This window comes from Lactuca virosa, chromosome 1 (assembly GCF_052849685.1).
Source record: "Lactuca virosa cultivar CGN04683 chromosome 1, Lactuca_virosa_CGN04683_v6, whole genome shotgun sequence".
Lineage (NCBI taxonomy): Eukaryota > Viridiplantae > Streptophyta > Magnoliopsida > Asterales > Asteraceae > Lactuca > Lactuca virosa.
The window spans coordinates 101,023,847-101,044,860 of NC_136426.1; the positions used below are offsets into that span (position 1 = coordinate 101,023,847).

A 21,014-nucleotide genomic window follows, 5' to 3' on the forward strand; every position below is an offset into this window, starting at 1 on the left:
TAAGGAAAAACGATTTAAATCTCTAGTAATTGTATCCAACGAGGTCTAATATCTTTAAATATTTTGACAATTGAATTATTACTAACACTATATAAAATAATTTTTTTAATATATGGCATAAACTATAACTCAAAACTTATATTGGGTTATTTTCTTAATGAGTATTTAAGTATTTGGGCTTTTGAGATATAAGATGTGAGCTTTAAAAGTTATGATTTATATTTAACTTCTTTATCAAACAATTTAAGTAGGAATATCAACGGGGGCAAACGGGACGGGGATTGCATCCCCCGCCCCTGCCTCCGAAATTTCCTCGTTCCCCCGTCCCCGCCCCCGCTCCCGAAATGTTCAGCCTTCCTACCCTCGCCCCTGCCCCCGAATCCCCTTTATTACCCCCGCCCCCGCCTCCGATTGATTTTCGGCTGTCTTTTTTTGGGTTAAAAGAAGTTGTTGTTTAGGCTAAAAAAACCATTTTTTAGTAACAAATAATTATTTATAGCAGAATTTTACATGTTAAAAATAAAAAAGTTATGGCATCTTAAAAACATTATGCTAACAACTTAAAAACATGTTTTTTGATGAATTTTGAAAGCTCAAAATCATGCTATTGTTTATTATATTTATATAATTAATATATATAAGTATATGTGTAATTTATTAACGGGGTCCCCATGGGGGTTTCGGGACGGGACTGCCTGCCCCCGCCCCCGCCCCCGAAATTAAAATGGGGGTTAACCTTGCCCCCGCCCCCGATTTTATTAAAAAAATTCCCCCAAACAGAACGGGGCCCCCACGGGAACGGGTCCCACGGGACTTTTTGACATCCCAAAATTTAAGGTAGATCACTCCCAAAATTTTAGATGGTACCAACTATTTCAGCAAAATCGGGTTTGGGGCAGGATTCGCAAAAATTCGAAACTTCAGGGACCCATGTTGTAAATTTGGTTTAAAACTCCCCCATGGGACGATGAGGTTATACGCACTACGCAGCCAAATACACTCGTTTCTTGTAGCCCATATACGCGTATTCTTTCCCCTGTTGTGTATAAATAATTAAATATGATATTATTCGATAATTCAAAGCCCTAGTGTGAGTGAGCAGCCAATACTTCATAGAAGGAGAAAGAGAGAGCCGGGAGAAGAGGAGAGAAATACGGAATTGGGAAAAAGAGAGCGAGGAAGAAAGGTGTGTCTTGGTATCGACCAAGCACGTAGCTTTTTGCAGAGTTGTCTTTATCGCTGTTTAAAAATAATTAACTTTTGATTTTTTTTATTTTAATTTTGAAAAATGTCAACCCTTTGAACGTGGCTTACAGCATCAATACAAACTCAGCCCACTCGTGCAATTCTTTTATTCATGATTTTCACACCAAAAAAGCGCGTCTGGCATTGACAAATGAGGACTCCAGTCTGTAGTTTAGGGTAAACAATTGAAAGAGGTCAACATCATATCAGAAAATCTTCTTCGATTCTTTATTCCATTAAGAATAAAAAAAGAAAGCGCAAAAATGTCTGCTTGTTTTTGGGTATTCACAACCCTCTACTTATACACATCAAATGCTTCTCCGATCACCGGTATTTCCAGTTCAAAAACCATCGAGAGCCTCGCTACAAATCAACAACTCTATGATGGGGAAACCTTAGTTTCTCCAGATCAGCGATTTGAATTAGGTTTTTTCTGCCCTTCAAATCCATGCAAAGATGTAAAATTCTTGGGAATTTGGTACAAAAATATAGCACCGACTACTGTTGTTTGGGTAGCCAATCGGAAAAGGCCAATTCGAAGAACGTCTTCAGGTGTACATTTGATGCTCGACGATTCTGGGGTTTTTGTTATTCAAGATGGTAGTAAGCGAGTCATATGGAGGAACCCTCCCAAGAGTTACTCTCCATCTGCGGGTCGAAAACCAGTTTTGCAGCTTTTGAAATCTGGAAATCTTGTGGTTAGAGATTGTGATATTAATCTTTCTTGTGGAGGATACATCTGGGAAAGCTTTAATCATCCCAGTGATACATTATTACCAGGGATGGAGCTCAGTCTGGATTATGGATCTAGGCTTAGATATCGTGCAATCACTTCATGGAGAAAGAAAGATGATCCATCTGATGGCGATTTTAAGTTTGGCTTTGATAGATCGGTTCAAGCTCCCCAATTGGTGCTCACGAAAGAGAATGGGGTTCGACTCTCAAGATGGGGTCCATGGGATGGTCAAAAGTTCAGTGGTATGAATTCATTAATGGATAATCCAATTTTGTCACCCACATTGAGGTTTGATGATGACCAAGTTTCTTTGAAATTTGAGGCATTAAACCAGTCGATCTTATTGAGGTTGGTGTTAAGTCCACTAGGGAGTCTGCAGTTCTTGTGGTGGAAGAGTAGAAATGAAGGTTGGATAACAATTCTGACTCTAAATAAAGATAATTGTGATCGAATTGGATCATGTGGACCTTATGGTATATGTTATAGTGATGATCCAAGTTGTAGATGCTTGGAAGAAGGATTCATGGCAATTTCGTCAGTGGATTGGTGTGGATTTGAGTGCTCAAGTGGATGCAAGAGAAAAAATGATCTGAATTGCACTGCAGGAGATGGGTTTCTGAAGTATGAACAAATGAAGCTGCCTGATAATTCATCTGTTTGGGGTGCTTTAAGTATCAACGAATGTGAAAATAAGTGTGCAAAGGAATGCAGTTGTATGGCATACACTAGCTTGAACATGTATGGAAATGGGAGTATTATTTGTGTGGTTTGGCTTGATGATCTTATTGATCTACGAACAGTTCATGGAGGTGGAAATGATATTTACATTCGCATGTCACACCTCGAGCTAGGTATCCAACTGTTAACTAATTTCTTTTGATTTTCGTTTCCTTTTATTTATGTAATTATAGTTACCTTAACTCTTGAGGACCCCTATAAGGTTTAGACTGTTGAAGATTATCTGAAACTCTTTTTTCTTGCTTGACAATGTGTTGCTGTTAGTTCAACCGATTTTGAAGTACTGTTTCATTATGGAGTTATTTGCTTGGCTCTCAAGTTAGTTGTCTATTAAGAATATTTTTGGTTATTTAAGTTTCATTAAGACTATTTGTAAGGTCATATATAAAGCATTAGATCTCATATTTTTATTCATTCCTTTATCTCTTTTCTTCTCCTTTCAGTTTTGCATAATCCTCATCATTTTTGAACTCATCATTATGGTAAACACAATGTGCAGCTAGAACTATATGATCTTCTTCAGTTCATTACCTTTTTAGACCTCAAAGTGTAAAACAAAAATTGTGTTTCAATGACATTAATTTACTACACTATTTTTATCTGATCACAATCTATAATCTACTTGTTTGATTTTCTTTGAAATGTTTTCGTACTCAGATTCCATCATCCACAAGACGAAGAGGAAGAAAGTAATATGGGTTGCCTCTATTGTTCTCTTGTCAACAATTATTGCTTGTGCACTTCTACTTATTATCATAGTTCGATATTTTACTATGCTAAAAAGATCAAAGACAAGAGGTAATGCCCTTTTTATCTTTCACATATCCTATATATGCCTGCAGCTTTTTTGCCATAACCTTTGTATTCTGTAAATTTGCCACAATATATTCAGCATTGGAACAGGAACAAAGTCCATTGACAGAATTTGGAGGATCTCAAGAGGAAGATTCAGATTGTCGTGTCTTTGAATTGGATGAAATTGCCACTGCAACTAATAACTTCTGTACCTCTAATGAGATTGGCTCAGGAGGTTTTGGTAGGGTCTATAAGGTAAATTTCTTTGATGAAAGCCATATTTCCTGAAGAAAAAAAATCAGATCAAATGATATATTTTCAGGGTGAATTACCAAGAGGAGAAGAAGTAGCTGTGAAGAGACTAGCCGAGAGTTCTTGGCAAGGCATTCGGGAATTCAAGAATGAAGTTACTTTAATAGCAAAGCTCCAACATCGGAATCTTGTGAAGCTCTTGGGATATTGCATTGAAGGAAATGAAAGAATACTAGTATATGAATACCTGTCAAACCACAGCCTAGATCATATCATTTTTGGTAAATTAATATCATAGAATTTCATGTTTTATGCATCGTACTCTTTTAGTTTTGCTATAATTTATACGTGGAAATGTGTAGATCAATTCAAGAAAAGACTCCTGATGTGGGACAATCGTTTCAAGATTATCAAGGGAGTAGCAAAAGGGCTTTTGTATCTCCATGATGATTCTAGGCTAAGAATAATTCACCGTGACCTAAAAGCAAGTAATATTCTGCTTGATAGTGAAATGAACCCCAAGATTTCTGACTTTGGATTGGCAAGAATTCTTGCAAGTGAGAAAGGGGAAACGACAAACCGAGTAATCGGAACACAGTAAGTATATATATGTGTAACAGATTTCTAGGTAAAAAAACACAACTTCATGTGTATTGGATATAAACTACTTGCTTTCTTATGTGCACACATGCAGCGGTTATATGTCTCCAGAATACATAATGAATGGCCATTTTTCTACCAAGTCTGATGTTTACAGCTTTGGTGTTTTGGCGTTGGAGATAATAAGTGGGAAAAAGAATTGGGGATTTCAGCATCCTGACCATAACTTGAACCTGCTAGGTCATGTAAGTAATTAAATCTATGATTCATCATGATGTGTAGATAGGTGGCATATATAGTTTTGTATTCTGATTAGTAGAAATTATATCAGATTAATATATGTGTGTGTGTGTGTGTGTGTGTGTATGTTGCAGGCATGGAAGTTGTGGACTGAAGGAAGGTCCTCAGAACTGATGGAACCTGTATTAGGTGACTCAATCATTCAGGAGGATGAGATTGTAAAGTGTATACATATTGGTTTGTTGTGTGTCCAAAAACAGCCTGAAGATCGACTTACAATGTCTGAAGTGGTCAACATACTACAAGGTGAACATTGTATTAATGTGCGCCAACCAGATGAACCTGGTTTTTTTGCAGGAAGGTCTATGATGGGACTAGGTTTTTCTACAACTGCAGAAAGAGATCTTGAAAGTGTAAATGAGGTAACAATGACAACTATAAGTGGAAGATAGTTGAGTTCTGAAGAACAAAAATGTATGTATATCCTTTTAGATGAGTGGGATACATGGATACATATATGTAGAGAGTAGATACTTTGCAGATCTATAAAAGCATGCATACAGCGATCGATATATGCATTCCTGAATTTAAAAAACTGGAATGGAATGCAGATATCGATCATCTTCACTTGTTGTTTATCATGTATACAAATGTTGACAACTTTTCAGTTTGTGCATGTTACTGAAAGTAATCTGAAAAAATCAGCTTTGTTACATTAGCGCATATCTCCTTTCTCAGCTAAGGACTGAACAAGAGATTTTGAAAATAAGTAATAGTTCCCCTTTCGCTGCACCTTGTTGTTGCACAAGGCACTTCCTATCATTAGGCTGTTAATGTGATTCTTCATTGATTTTATGTTATTAGCAATAGCAAGGAAATATCTTAAGTTTCCATCTACTATTTAACAACTGTAATTGTGCGATTTCAAATCTGGAACGAACATCAATTACATGTAGCTACATTTGTGATCGGCTCGCATGGTTCATGTTTGAGATTTGCAACTTCATCATCAGGACTTCTGTATGCCGAGCTAGCCTCAGATCCGTATTGCTTTCATCAGTGCCTCAATGTCACATTTGGGTGCTTACGGGTTTTATAAACCAAAATAAGGCTTATACGATATTAAGACTTCTTAATCATTATTCCATTTATGTCAATATTTACACCATTAACGATAGCGATTGATCGCATTTTTCTCCATTCTATTGCATTGTAACATCATCATTAATCGTTATGTAACATAAGATTGTTTTAGATGGGACTAGCCAATGGCTAGCTAAAAAGGATTACATTAGAGAGAAAGCCAATTGGGATATCTTGCGAGTCACAACTATACTTTTTAGATCTATCTGAAATCCATCTAAATAATTGAATCACAATTATGTCAAACAAAGTATCGACTTCGCGACTTTTTCTCCTTGAAAACAACAACATTTCAATAGCTTCATATAGCCCCAAAAGTGTTGAGCACCACTACACCCATACATCTTCTTGAACTCCTACATCTGAACCGTTTAGGAGAAGGGATGTCCATATACGAGGGATTCTGAATATTACACCTTAGCCTAAAGCGAGATGGCAATATGACATGGAGTGTAGATAAGGGATCCCCTATTTCAATTGTGTTGTCACATGATAGGGCAACAAGATAAGTGAAGACCAATGCCCCAGTGATGACCCACATAGGGAGATGATTAACAGCAATCCGGCAAGACAAGCCATATATTTATATATGAGCAAGGTTGTCCCATTAGACCTTGTTAATTATCGAAAATATCAAGTCTTACGCTTAATGAGAAACCTCAAGCACTACTAGAAAAAAAAATGACGGCCATTTTCGTCGGTAATCCGTGTCGTTTTTACTAACGGATTTCCGACAAAATTACTTCCATAAGAAAAAGGGTTGTGGGAAACCATTTACAACAGATTTCCAACATAATTAGTCACAGATTTCCGATGGAATATTTTGTTTTTGAGAAAATGGGGTTTGGCTAACTTTGACCATTTTTGACAGATTACCAATACAATGGGGTTTGTCAACTTTGAGCACGGTTGACCAGGTTTCACCATTTCTGACGGATTTATGACAGAATAGGGTTTCATCAGCTATGACCCGGTTTGACCATTTTGGTGGATTACCAACGGAATGTAATGGTCACTACTTATTATGGTGTTTCTAGACGTTATGTTTCATTACTTTCGAAAGGTGATTTATGATGAATTTCTAAGTTCTATGTATACCTCTATGGTGTTATATTACAAAGGTATTTTCAACTATTTCCGAGGGTTTGATCGTGGGAATGGTTGGTCACACTCAACCAATGCCCTTAAAGAGTCCACCGCAGGTAAAATCACGATACTTTCCAAAGCCTTACGCTTGTAGTCTGACTCGGTTTACATGATGTTGTTAGAAATAAACATGTTTTTTGGACATTTTAGAAGATTTTGCCTTGTATGACTATACTTTACCGATGTTTCATGATATTCAGTTGTTACGTCCTCACATTTTTAAACAATTATGTTTTGTTAAACTTTTGGGACCGAATATTCCACAATTATAACTTTTAAGTGATTGTTTGGACTTCGTAAACTTTTATGGTTTATATTTGAATTTGTTAAAAATGAACTTGTAGACTCTTTTTAAAAGAGTCCATATATAAGAGGGTTGTTTCAATTGATATCACAACAATGATTTAAGTGAACTAGGTGCTATTTAGGAGACTTCAATTCATAGACTTAAACTATAGTTCGCTAGGGTAATTAGGGATCTATGAGTTCAATCTTCTATATATTTAGTAATTGACACTACTTTAATCCATCATTTTTTTTTTGCAAACCACATACCGAATTAGCAATTTACCCCTCATTCTATACAGAGAACTACAAAAATGATCTTTGCAGATTGCTGTTTTTTCGATGGAGTCCAAAATTTTGAACTTTGAAATATTTTTTGTAATTAATATAATGTATATATCAACATGTGTATATCTAACGTTTTAATAACTCAACTAAGAGGGTGTTTACAATCCAAAATCTTCGCAAAAGTTTAAATAAACCGTAAGTTTAAATAATTCAATATGCTAACTCTATGCTTCCTTTTCATCTACGAGTACATATCAAAATAATACGTTAGGCTTGGAAAGCCTAGTGAGCGATACCGAAATCCAATTATGGAATATAACTGGGTAATAACGATAACCCAACTCCCAAGTCAAGATAGGTATAATGTTTAAATATTTAAGTGATGCCACCAAATGTAAATTAAGTTTGGAGAGTTTTTATCTGTTGTAGTACATGTGTTCATATAGCAGGATCTTAGGTGCATGCAAAACTTGGTATGCGACATAAAACTGACAGCTGAAGTTGTATCGATATAAACCAACAGTTATTCTAAATTTAACAATTAAATAAAAAAACTTGTTCTTAGTGTAATTCATTCTTATTTTACTTTGATTAAACAAACAAAGTCATTTAGATAATAAATTGAAAGACTTTAATAACTAACCTAAAACAAACTCGAAATTCAAGTGTGAAATAAGCTAGGTTGCATTTGATACAAGGGACAAACTTTTTTATGATAAGGACGGGAAGGGCATTTATGTCTTTTCCACATACAAGCGAGTCTCTGAGTCCTGGGTCACAAGTACCAAAAAAAAATATAGGATTGTTTAATTTGAGAAATCCCATCCCAGGGATTTCTTTTTATTTTTCTGGTTCTTGGTAACCATTGGTTTCAGATGCAGCTTTTGCATCTGATACCTCATTGCTGCTTTTACTTTCTCCCGTAGCTTTTGCCTGCCACATTTATTCACATTTCTTTTTAACTTAATGTAGAAAAAAAGACTTAATAGAAAAATTCAAGGAAGTGGGTCCCATTAAGAATACTATGTACCTTGTTCCTGTCACGCCAACCAAGTCCAAATGAAAGTATCCCCGGCCTTCTTCCAGCTGTGTTAGATTCCGGACGAATTAACCTATATATTTAAAAAAAAAATTAACATATAGTAATAATAATAATAATAATAATAATAATTGTAATAATATATAGCAATAGGATAAGTAGCCTTACCCTGTTGGTTGTACTGCTTTGACTTGGCCAGAATTGTATTGCATTGTTGCCTCTAAAGTAGATTCCGCCATTACAACTCTCTTTTCCATTTGAGCAAGAGTATACACAGCTTCTTCATACTTCCTCTGCATATAACATATATATATATATAAATAAATTATCTACTTTTCATCCATTTGATTTCATTTGTTGTAGAAGAGTAAATTAATATTTGTTTATAAAGACAAGAGTAGAAAGGATTGGGTACCTCAAGTACATTCACTAAATATCTCTGAGCAGCTGCATCTTGCTCTGCAGATTTACGAGCATCTTCTGCCACCTTCTGTTCTTGCTCAACTCGCATTAAAACCTAATTAATTAATTAATATAAAGCACATTTTAAAGGTTTAGATCCATCTATATCAATATATATGAATAAATAACAACAATTAAAAATTAAAATGTTTATTTAAACCTCAAGCATTTTCTTCTCCTGTTCTTTCTTATCAGCAAGAAGTTGGTGCAACTCATTAACCTCTCGTTCCATATGCTCAATCTGCAATTTATTATATTAATAATCATTTTTTCCGTTATGTGTTGCCACATATAACATAAGGGAGTCCTTTTTATTTAATCAATAAAGTTGGTAGAAAGTCATGTTTACTAATGCATACATACCAATATAACATTTCCAAAAGCATACATATAGCTTCTGGTGTATATATATAAATTTTTATCAAGCAACAAAATGAGAATTTTTGCCAAATTAACCACTAATTTGGCAAATTTCTTTATATCAGTAATTTTCCAAATTAACCATTATATACAGTCAAAATGGTTAACTTGGAAACATGTCTGAAACTTTTATGGTTTAATTGGGAAACAATAAAGTATAAATGATTATGGTTAAACCACAAAAAATTGTCCAAAATACAATGGCACATCTGTAATTTCCCCAAATGAATATATACCTTTGCTGTCAATTCACGCCTATTATCTTCTTTAGCCATCTCCATGAGTGCTATCTCCAACTCCTCAGCTCTAAAAAAAACCATAAACAAATTTAGCAACAGAATTTATGCCAAAAGATTTCATAAAATCTTGAAAAATAAACCTTATTGTAGCAGATCTCTTGTCATCCAGCATTGAACACAACTGAGCCTTCAACCATACAACCTATACATAACATGTAAACTATTGATATTGAATAAATACAAGAAAGAGTATGTTGCTATTTCCTATAAATCAATAATTCGATTACCTGATCTTGAAAATCTGGAAGAGAGTCAACTTCTGTAGTCATGGCAGCAATATTGAGAGAGTCATCAGGTTTAGGAGCAGTGTTCAAATTTGTGTTGTCATTTGTTAATCCTTGTTTCATACTAGGTTGGCGTACAAGTGGCTTAGGTTCATGTTTGAAACTGTATAATTTAGTAGCCAATCCTTTTGGATCTTTCCTTATAGCATCCCCTCTTTTTCTTTCTTCAACTGCTGCAATCACATCAGGTCTGTGTTTCTCTCTAAGTTGTTGTAATGTATCTTCTGTTACATATGAGAAACTTATGCAAGCAGTCACAACTAGATTGCTGCTATCGAATGTTGAACTGACAAGTGATTGCATTGAAGTGATTGCATCTCCTGCATCTCTTGTTGTACATAAATCAGGACCTGTATGTAAGAACTTGTTACTTATATTAGCCTCATAGAACAAAAATAAATGTGAATAAGTTTGGGATTACCATATAGCTCCATTAAAGCCAATGCAGTTCGTAGTAACATTGCGCGATTTCCTTCGAATAAAATTACATCCCAAACACGAAGAACTGAAGGTAAAACAAAAGTAATGTTTATTGTTATTGTTATTGTTATTGTTGAAAGATAATTTTTTTGTTTGTGGATTATTTTGTGTAAAGATAGATATATAATAAGGGTTACCACTTTCCCATGGGATCATGTTTACAAAGATGGAAAGAAACCATGGTCCACAAATCCAACCCATTTCAACTCCCAACATATTAAAATGATTAACTGTAGAAAACGAAGAAAATCATGGGGATGTTATAACTTATAAATGAAAAGGTAAAATGAATTCTCTTATAAATGGTGTCAATGGAGAAACCTAGTTTAGGATATCGTTCACGCATTAAATCTTCAAAAACAAGTTGATCCACCTGAATAACAAGAGTCTTTCATTCAGAAAGTAAACATATAACATAAAGATAATAACCAATTTCACCTGTTATATCAGGTAACTTTGTTATTTTAGGCCTCACCAGTAATATTAAAAAAGTATTGTTTTTTATGAAATGTAGGGATAATTGAAAGACATACCTGGGATTCAATCATGTCTGTGGTGAAGTATCCATCAAAGTAATCATCAATCATGCCCACCAAAGTCCTGAAAAGATTCATTGTAGTTTTAAGTAATCAAGTAATATGTCAAGGGGTTTATCAAAAGAGTAATTTTGGTAAAAAAGTTACAGTATCTTATCTTAGTTGTGTAAAAAGTGATAATGAAAGAATACCATGTCACTTTCACTACAATAAACAAGGATAACAAAAACGAATACGTACCAAAAGGCATTTTCTTCAGGCATCATTAGTAGTAACATTGCAGCAAAAAAGTTCATTGCCTACACACACAAGTTTATATATGTCAATATAAAGAAAAGAAACAAAACAATAATGCATACATAACAAGGGAATGAATTTGTGAAAATGTAACAGAAAGTGACACCTGGCAATACCCAACATCAGGGTTGTGGCGAGCATATGCTAAAAGTAAGCGTCTCAAAGAATCCCTACCCTCTTCATTTAATGCAGGATGACCTGGAAATGTTCTTGGTAAATCCTGCCTTGTTCAAAAAAATATATTATTAGTACAACAGAAAAATTAAAGAAGTTAATGTAAATAGAAGAGGAAATTAACACCAATTAATGACCTTTTCAATCTGTTTTTTACATTTTTCAGGCACAGCTGCCTTGTCTCCTTTTTCCCCTAATCTTTCTGGATTTGATTTAATCTGATCATGCAATTGTTTGTTTCCAGCATCTCCTACCTCCAACAAATTCTGGTAGTATCTCTCCACCCTACGTGCTTTCACACCAACAAAAGCTTGCCATACCTGCAGTAACAATTATATAACTAATAAGCTTTTTTAATGCTTAAAAAGTATAATAATATTGAGAAGCAGAAGAAGATGATGATGATGATGATGATGATGATGATGAAGAAAAAGGCACCTCTCCTCTAAGTTCTCTAGGCACACCACCACGAACAAGTGACTCAAGTTCTTTCCATGGAAATACAGGATTTGGTTTTTCATCATCTGTTGTTAACTCCTCTGTGGAGGGTCCCACTCCCTCCTCTTGAACATGTTTTTGAGGATTGTTGACACGATGACACATCATATCTTCCATGGTGTTGAGAGATGTTCTGACATCTGTCCAGTTTTGCAAGGCATGCTTCTTTGCTGGTTTTGCTGCCTCTGAGACAACTTTTTCAGGAGCATTTTCTGTTTGATTGTTGTTATTATTATCTTCTGTTGGCTTTTGGTCACTAACTAAAACATCTCCCTCTTTTTGAGTTGATTCCAAGACATGATTGGTGTTCTCTTCTGTAACCTCAGCATCATCAGGTTTTTTGATGCCCGAGTTCAATCGAACAAGCTCTTCTTGCTGCTCAAGAAAGGACCTCCATTTTGTTGCCCTTTCTTCTTCCTCCTTCTGCAGTATGAATGGAACATAATTGATGCATATTTTTGACCTTATTCAGAATTCTGAAACATTCGCATATTACCTTATAGATACTATCAAACTCTTTGAATGTGTCAAGGTACTGAGGTCTCACAGTAAATCCATATGCATCCCTGTGGGTTCAATTTCAATGTCCAATTAATTCATGAATTGTTAGATAACTTAGCATAATTACAAGTGCATGAAAAAGGAGCGAGTAATTTCTCAGGTAGTATGTTTTTTATGATGCAAAAAGACATAAGCTGGAAGAAAACGAAGAAGATAACCGAAATCATACCTGGAATCTGCATTTAATGTTCTCTTACTCAGCAAGGATAACAACATACTTCATAAACGTTACCAATTCTACTTCCCATATCGTTGCTTTTGCTTCAAACCATGAACGCGAAGTTGATGTTATTCTAAAATCTGAAGTGAAAACTAAGATCTAGGATTCCCACTCTACACTATTTGTTGGTGCCAAATACACGAAATCCAGAGCATAATCATCATATAATATAATATTTCCCACTAAATCGTCAAACTAATCAGAATCAAATAACTCAAACCCTACGGAGAAACAGAGATTAACCCGTATAATGCCATCAAATCTGAATGCGCATAAAAGCTGAGATCGAATATCGACTTCTTTTAGCGTCAAAAAGTGGAAAAACCCCAACATAATCGAACTAATGAACCCAATTTCGAAAACTCGTAGAACAAACAGCCCTAATTCTCGTTTGAAATGTGATCGATCCCCTTCTTCACCTTGATTGCGAATGTCTGAAACGACCTTCCTGAAATTTCTGACGTTAATTTTATCTATAACGATAGCTCAAAAATAATTTAACTAAAAATAACGGAATTGAGTACGCGTGTAATTAAAGAACATATATCTATGCATGCAGTGTTGTATGTATAGATATAACGATACGCTTATGCATCATGTATGTGCTTGTAAAATTACCGTTTGGTTTCGATATCCTGGAAGAAATATTATAGCGCCATTTCCGGCAATTTCGATTGACCAGCGGTTTCATTTGAATTTATTCAATATCAAATAATGAAGTTATTACAAAAAAAGCTATGAAAGAAATATTTTACTATTATTTTTGCTATTATAGATTTACGGGTTAGACTTTAGAGGATGTCAAAAACTTTAGTGAGACTCCTACCCTGCTAAACGTTGTGTGTAATGGCACTCAAATGTTGTACATATGTATCGAGTAGTTGTGCCCATATATGTACATTTACTACAGTGATTCCGTTAGTTGGTGGAAACTGATATAGTGGAAGAGGTCCGGTAGAAACTAATTTAGTGGAAGAGGGTCTATCACATCCGGTAGAAATCAATTAAGTGTGGAAAGCAATAATCAAGCATAAATCTATCATGTGTAGAAATTGATCTAGTGGAAGAGGATTCAGTAGAAATGTAACACCCGGAATCTAGAAGATTAATTGCAGAAATAAATCCCCTTTTCTAGGGACCAACACGGCGAGCTGATGGTGGGAAACTCGACGTGTTGGAGGCTTTTGGGACACACGTTTTTATGGACCAACTCGGCGAGTTGGTGAAGGGAACTTGACGAGTTGGACGCTGATTGAGAAACCCTAATTTTTAGGGTGTTGCACCCTATTTAAAGGTCTTAAGTTCTTTGGTTGGCCTCCTTACCAGCATCCTCTGTCCAGAAACCCTAAAATCGAGCTTTACCTTTCATTGTTGAGTGTGAGAGCTTGGGGAGAGCCTTGAGTGTTCATTTTTAGTGCATGATGAAGGAGCTAAGGAATTAGGAGTTGCTTCGCTTGAAGAAGAAGTCTTGGATCCAGAATCTCTGTCCCATTTGCCAAGTTATTGAGGTATCAAGTTATTATCTTGCTTATTAGTTGCTTAGGTCTCTTCTTGGGTTAGATTTTATGCTTTTTAGTCATGGTTGGGTAGATGTTGGGGATTAGGACGTCCCAAATGATTATGCTTTCAGATCTAAGGTCTACATGAGCTCTTTTGGCATAAAGGTGCCAACTTTATGGATTTAAGGACTTCATGCATTCATTAAGTCCCTCATTAAGCCCTTCTTAAGCATTTGAGTTTTTCCTAGGCATGTATGAATGTAAAGTTGGCAACTTTACATGGTCTTCCAACCTTATGGGGTCAGATCTGCATTTTGGGGTTTTGCCCTTGATGATTAAGTGTTTAATGGTTAAGCCCTCACCCTTTCAAGTCTAGGGTTTGGGTTTGGACCCATTTAGGTGGTTCCTAGGGGTAAAGTTGGAAACTTTACCCTTCTTGATCTCATTTTAGTTGAGATCTGAGTTGTGAAGCTCTTTAATTCGGTAATGTCGGCTTAATGAATTAAGAGGTTGGGTTTCCGGTAAACTCGACGAGTTCATTGGTAAACTCGGCGAGTTGGCTCGGTTTTTCCCGACTTTGCAGATTAATAGAGAAACTCGACGAGTTGAAGGACAACTCGGCGAGTTGGGTCAACTTGGACCGTTGACTTTGACCTTCGATTTACGTCTTTGATCAAGTTTGTCCCAAGGGGTACTTGAGGTAATCTGAATTGTAATTAAGGGAATTATGGGCTTAGGATAAGGCCCATAACTGGGTTGGGCCCAATTTGGAAAATTGGGCCATTAGTGGGCTTTATGGATCTAGTAGTTTCTGGTGTTTTGGGCTTGAGTTATTAATGGGCCATCGGGATACAAAGTGTTTGGATTAGAAAGAATGGTTGGGCCGTGAGGCAAGGCCATGTATGGGGTTTGGGCCCAATTTGGAAAATTGGGCCGTTGGTTGATTAGTGGGCCTTTGGGCCTTTCAGATTGTAGTTTGGGTCATAGATTTGGAAAAGGCAAGGTCAGGGGTAAAATGGTCTTTTTACCCCAGGTATGAGGTTGTGGTTATGGATTGGAACCCAATTGTTAATTGGGTGTTTGTTAGATGCCATTTTTTGCATCTTATAGGGTAGTTTTTATTATCATTTTAGCATCATATTTTGTACATTTGCATGTAATTTATTTAAATAATGTTCAGCTCATGTATTTCGTTAGAATTCTCGTATTGCTCATGTTTTTATGTCAATTTCAGATAGTTCGAGTGGAGCAGTGCTTTGGGAGCAGCTGTATGCATGTTTGGAGCTTAAAATGGAGCTTGGGAGTTATGAAGGATTATGAGGAATGTTTACAATATGATTTTTGAAACACCCAAAAATACAACCCAAAAATTTCGTTTTTAAAACATTATTAAAACCATAATTTCATTGTCAAAGTATAAAATCATAAACCATGTGTTTCAAAATCTCATAATATCTATCACATATCAAATATCATGTCAAATGGGCTTTCCTTCCAAGCCCAACCAATTCTTGGGCCCTTAACTGGCTTTTGAAGGTCTATCACGACCCAACTACTGCCATGTCCAAAGCTACGCCCAAACCGAGGCCCAATAACTTAAAACCCACTGACTGAGCGTACGCTGCACGTACTGCTTGAATGGCTTGTACGCTGCGTGTACGCCCAGCGTACTCTCCTGTTAAGCCATCTTTTCCAAAACGACTTAATCCCTTAAGAAGGAATGTCCAACTTACAGATCTGAGTCTCATGCTTCGTCCTAGTCCTTAAAGTTGGTCACTTGGTGGCTTGCAATCCACCAAATGAGCCCAACACTAAAAATGACAATGAACTTCCAAAGAAAAGGCTAGATCCCTTGCATGGCTTCATAAAAGCCTCAAAGCTTGCAACTTTACTGCTAAAGGGACTCATTAAGCTTCAAAGGTGGCAACCCTAAGCTCAAAATCGAAGTTGCATGATCAAGATCCAATCTTTGGACCTAAAAAGGTCCAAATCTTCCAAAACCCTAGATCTAGACTTTGAGGAGGAAAGTTAGGAGCTTTATACCTCCTCTTGATGCCAAATGATGAGCTTAATCCAGATCCCTGAGCTCAAGGTACTCAAAGGCTTCTTCTCCAACCTCTCATTCTCTTCTTCAAAGCTTTTCTTCACCAAAATGAGCTCAAAAAGGTCAAACACACACAACAATGGAGTAAGAGGCGTATTAGGGTTTTCTGAGGGTGAGGGGGCTGGTAGGAAGGCCAGAGGTGGCTATAATTGGGTATTTATATGTATTTAACCCTAAAAATTAGGGTTTAGTATCTGCTCACGTACGTTGCGCGTACGTGCGCGCGCCCCCCGTATCTGATGCGTGCATCTACGCCCTGCGTACGCCAAGGCTACGCCCAGCGTACGTCTTATGGGCGGCCCAATTCCTTGGCCCCTTTGCTTAAGTCCAATCCAATAGTCCTTTTATCTATATTTGACCCAACTATAATTTTAGGAAATAATTAATAATTAATACCTCAAAAGTCGGTCGTTAAAATTCACCCCCACTTGAATTAGACTTCGTCCTCAAAGTCTGTTGTTGCTGCTTCCGGGAATAACTTCGGGTAGTGCTCCCTCATCTCCTCCTCGGACTCCCATGTCCACTCTCAACCCTTTCTGTGTTGCCACTGTACCTTCACTAACTCTACCCTCTTGTTCCTTAGCTCCTTCGTCTTGCGATCTAAAATCGCCACGGGTCTCTCGATGTAGTTCAGGCTATCGTCAACCTGAATGTCCTCCAGGGGCACCACTGCTGAATCATCCACTAAGCACTTCCGCAACTAAGAAACATGGAACGTGTTGTGGATATGGCTGAGCTCTGCTGGAAGATCTAACCGATAGGCAACCCGACCCACCCGGGCCAAAACCCTAAATGGACCAATGAACCTGGGGCCCAGCTTTCCCCGCTTCCGAAACCTGATAACACCCTTCCCGGGTGACACCTTCAGGAGGACCATATCGCCCACCTGAAACTCCAAGTTCGAACGCCGCTTGTCGGCGTAACTCTTTTGCCGACTCTGAGCAGTCTGAAGCCTACTCCGGACTTGCTGAATCCGCTCCATGGTCTTGATTACTACCTCCGTACTCCCCATGACTCTCTGACCGACCTCTCCCCAACATATTGGGGTCCTACACTTCCTCCCATAGAGCATCTCGAAGGGAGGCCGGTCTATGCTGGAGTGATAGCTGTTGTTATACGAAAATTACGCTAACGGAAGATACGTATCCCAACTGCCACCAAAATCTAGCACACATGCCCGAAGCATGTCCTCGAGAGTCTGAATCGTCCTCTCGCTCTGTCCGTCCGTCTGAGGGTGGAAAGCGGTGCTGAAATGGAGACGAGTACCCATCTCGTCGTGAAACCGTTTCCAAAACCTGGAAGTAAACCGGACGTCTCGGTCTGACACCACAGAGACAGGCACTCCATGACGTGCCACTACCTCTCGCACATAAATCTCAGCCAACTTCTCGGCCGAGATGCTCTCCTGGATCGGTATAAAATGGGCGCTCTTGGTCAACCAATCCACGATGACCCATATCGAATCAACCCCACGTGCGGTCCTGGGAAGCTTAGTAATGAAGTCCATAGTGATATCCTCTCATTTCCACACGGGAATGTCTAACGGCTGCATCTTGCCGTGGGGCCTCTGGTGCTCTACCTTGACCTTCCTGCAGGTCAGGCATCTCTCCACATACCAAGCTACGTCCCACTTCATGCAGGGCCACCAGTAATCGGGTAGAAGATCTATGTACATCTTCGTCGCCCCTGGATGGATGGAGAACCGAGACTTGTGGGCCTCATCCATCAACACCTGCCGTACTCCGCCCCAGTACGGTACCCAGACCCTCCCATGCAGGGTCAGTGATTACCCCACAGCTACTCGACCTCAGACAGATATCTCGGATCGGAGCCGCCACCGCCTTGCGGCTCACGGCGTCGGCCACTACGTTGGCCTTGCCCGGGTGATAAAGGATCTCACAGTCGTAATCATTTACCACGTCTAACCACCGACGTTGCCTTATGTTCAAATTCGGCTGATCCATGAGGTACCTCAAATTCTTGTGGTCCGTGTAGACAGTACACCGGACCCCGTAGAGGTAATGCCGCCAAATCTTGAGGGCGAACACCACCGCCCCCAGCTCCAAATCATGCGTCAGGTAGTTAGCCTTGTGAGGCTTCAACTGTCTCGAGGCATAAGCTATCACATGCCCCCGCTGCATCAACACTGCTCTCATACCTGTGATCGAAGCGTCACAGTAGACTACAAAGTCATCTACTCCCTCCGGCAGGGTAAGAATTGGCGCCTCGCACAGTCGCTGCATGAGCGTCTCAAAGGCTGTCTGCTGCTCAGGACCCCAACGATACACCACCGACTTCTTGGTCAGTCGGGTCAGCGGAACTGCTATCTTGGAGAAATCCTGGATGAATCTCCTGTAATACCCTGCCAAACCCAGGAAGCTCCGAACCTCGGATGGAGACTTCGGGACCTCCCACTACATCACGGCCTCTATCTTGGCCGGATCGACTAATATACCCTTCTGGTTGACGAGGTGTCCCAAAAACTGCACCTCGCGCAACCAGAACTCGCACTTGGAGAACTTTGCGAAAAGTCTCTCCCTCCTCAAGGTCTCTAGCACCTCTCTCAGGTGCTCCTCATGCTACTCCTGAGTCTTGGAATAAACCAAGATGTCGTCAATGAATACTATCACAGACCGATCCAGTATCGGCCTGCACACGCGGTTCATGAGGTCCATGAACGCGGCTGGAGCATTGGTGAGCCCAAACGGCATCACCACAAACTCATAATGACCATAACGGGTCCTAAAAGCGGTCTTCTGCACATCATCATCTCTGACCCGCATCTGGTGATATCCAGATCATAGATCAATCTTGGAAAACCAAGATGTTCCCTGAAGCTGGTCGAACAAATCATCTATCCTCGGGAGTGGGTAACGGTTCTTCACCGTTACCTTGTTCAGCTCCCGGTAGTCTATGCACATACGTTGCGACCCGTCCTTCTTCTTCACAAACAGTATCGGGGCTCCCCATGGTGAACTGCTCGGCCTAATAAAACCCTTGTCTAGCAGCTCCTGCAGCTGCGTAGACAACTCATGCATCTCGGGAGGAGCCAACCGATATGGTGCATTGGCTATCGGAGCCGCACCAGGGACCAGGTCAATCCGGAACTCAACCTGTCTCTCCGGAGGTATCCCAAGCAAATCCTCCGGGAATACGTCTGGATACTCTCTGTGACAACCCGAAATTTCTAACTTGTGTAACATTCAAATTTATCAGTGTTAGACTCATTTCGCTTCTAGTTGTCACTGTTTGGAACCTGTTTTGAGTATTCTAACTCTAGTGAATCAAGGGAATTAGTATTTGGAAGTGTCAGTTTAAGTTCTAAACTACCTAGCAACCATAAACCTCCTCCAAAAGGAGTTTACGGTCAAGAACCTGAGTTTACGGTCAGGGTAACCGTAAACTCATGTAGACCGTAAGCTCGTTTACGGTCAGGTGGACCCCTCTTGGACCGAGAATGTTGCCCTATATATAGGGTATTTAGCCTTCATTTCACCACTTTAAACACTCCACAGACTTCTCTCTCTACTCTCTCTACCTTCATCGAGTTTGCTCAAGTGATCCTCAAGAACCCGATGGTGTTTTGGACCGAAAACACCTTCTTTGCCTTCAAGAAACCGTAAGTATCATCTTCCCCTTCACGAATCGAATCAAAATCCTTCATTTTGGACTTAAGACCATCACTCTTTGCTTCAACAAAAGAGTTTACGGTCCTATGAATCTTCATAGACGGTAAACCCTTATAAAGAGTGTTCTTATAGCCTTTACCCCTCCTAAGGCTAAGCATGGTCCCTAGAATCCGATTCCTTTGAATGAAGCCCTTAAAAACCATCATTTGTGCAAGATTCATGAGTTTACGATTGACCTTCAATGACCGTAAACTCATGGACCGTACACTCTTCAAAGACCGCATATTCATGGGCTGTAAACCCATGAACCGTAAACCCATGACCGTAAGGTCATTGGACCGTAAACACTAAGACCGTATACTCCTAAGACCGTGAACACTTGGACTGTGAACTCCAATGGTCATGCCTCTTTGACCGTAAACTCTATAGGGTGGCCATAAACCCTAGTTATGCAATCATATGTGATTGTATCCCATAAATCTTGGAGTTTCCTAGCCATTAAGGGTGTTACACCTGACACTCTGCACTCCTCTCACAACCACACGTCAGAACCACTCGCAACAGGTGAGTTCATACCCCTACATTTTCCATGTTTTTAATGTTTTCAGGGGGGGAATACAAGCTAAACATAAATGTTTTCAAAACTCATGCAAAGTATCATACTTTAACCCTTTTGTACTGTGTTGAGCATAAGGGACGTTTTCACTAAAATTGCATAGTTTTCCGGACTCACTATTCTCTACATTATACAAGCAAACTATAATCGGTATAGTTTGGGATTTTCTAAACATAACAAGTACAGAAACTTTCACTACTAAACATATGCACTAAGACAGAAATAGTTTACAGTTTACATCGCTACTTTATGGTATTCATAACTGTAATTATCACTACATACCGTATACATACGGATTTTCACTATGGTAGAACGCTACTACACTACATGTAAACTAGATTGTACGATACTGTGAGGCGCTACTTCACTATTGTACCCTTAGGTGTACATGGATAAATCCTATCATAGTATAACCAGAGTCTCCTGGA

The 21,014-nt window shown here is 38.7% G+C and overlaps 2 protein-coding genes across 2 annotated transcripts; one reads left to right on the top strand and one right to left on the bottom strand.

Moving 5' to 3' along the window:
- The first annotated feature begins 1,508 nt into the window (after positions 1 to 1,508).
- Positions 1,509 to 5,167, top strand: LOC145118301 (G-type lectin S-receptor-like serine/threonine-protein kinase At4g27290). Its single transcript, XM_079054186.1, has 7 exons — positions 1,509 to 2,832; positions 3,377 to 3,517; positions 3,612 to 3,769; positions 3,837 to 4,047; positions 4,129 to 4,363; positions 4,461 to 4,611; positions 4,741 to 5,167. The coding sequence occupies exons 1-7, from the start codon at positions 1,509 to 1,511 to the stop codon at positions 5,056 to 5,058; spliced, it is 2,538 nt and encodes an 845-aa protein (XP_078910312.1). The 3' UTR covers positions 5,059 to 5,167.
- Positions 5,168 to 8,154: 2,987 nt separating this feature from the next.
- On the bottom strand, positions 8,155 to 13,461 carry LOC145105870 (uncharacterized). Its single transcript, XM_079042952.1, has 19 exons — positions 13,357 to 13,461; positions 12,688 to 13,186; positions 12,454 to 12,523; positions 11,898 to 12,380; positions 11,597 to 11,779; positions 11,392 to 11,505; positions 11,229 to 11,287; positions 10,986 to 11,052; positions 10,774 to 10,825; positions 10,590 to 10,682; positions 10,394 to 10,477; positions 9,916 to 10,322; positions 9,769 to 9,830; positions 9,626 to 9,695; positions 9,130 to 9,210; positions 8,923 to 9,024; positions 8,676 to 8,800; positions 8,499 to 8,580; positions 8,155 to 8,401 (listed from the first exon to the last, which is right to left on the bottom strand). The coding sequence occupies exons 2-19, from the start codon at positions 12,732 to 12,734 to the stop codon at positions 8,309 to 8,311; spliced, it is 2,274 nt and encodes a 757-aa protein (XP_078899078.1). The 5' UTR covers positions 12,735 to 13,186; positions 13,357 to 13,461; the 3' UTR covers positions 8,155 to 8,308.
- Between the last annotated feature and the right edge of the window lie 7,553 nt (positions 13,462 to 21,014).

What these genes read in the sequence shown, in the direction of transcription:
- LOC145118301 (XM_079054186.1), top strand. Translation starts at nt 1,509, where the DNA reads ATGTCTGCTTGTTTTTGGGTATTCACAACCCTCTACTTATACACATCA. An exon ending in AAAAAGATCAAAGACAAGAG is followed by an intron (nt 3,518 to 3,611) that starts GTAATGCCCTTT and finishes CAATATATTCAG; the next exon opens with CATTGGAACAGGAACAAAGT. An exon ending in ACTTGAACCTGCTAGGTCAT is followed by an intron (nt 4,612 to 4,740) that starts GTAAGTAATTAA and finishes TGTATGTTGCAG; the next exon opens with GCATGGAAGTTGTGGACTGA.
- LOC145105870 (XM_079042952.1), bottom strand. Translation starts at nt 12,734, where the DNA reads ATGTTGTTATCCTTGCTGAGTAAGAGAACATTAAATGCAGATTCCAG. An exon ending in ACATTAAATGCAGATTCCAG is followed by an intron (nt 12,524 to 12,687) that starts GTATGATTTCGG and finishes TTGAACCCACAG; the next exon opens with GGATGCATATGGATTTACTG. An exon ending in TTCCAGATTTTCAAGATCAG is followed by an intron (nt 9,831 to 9,915) that starts GTAATCGAATTA and finishes TGTTATGTATAG; the next exon opens with GTTGTATGGTTGAAGGCTCA.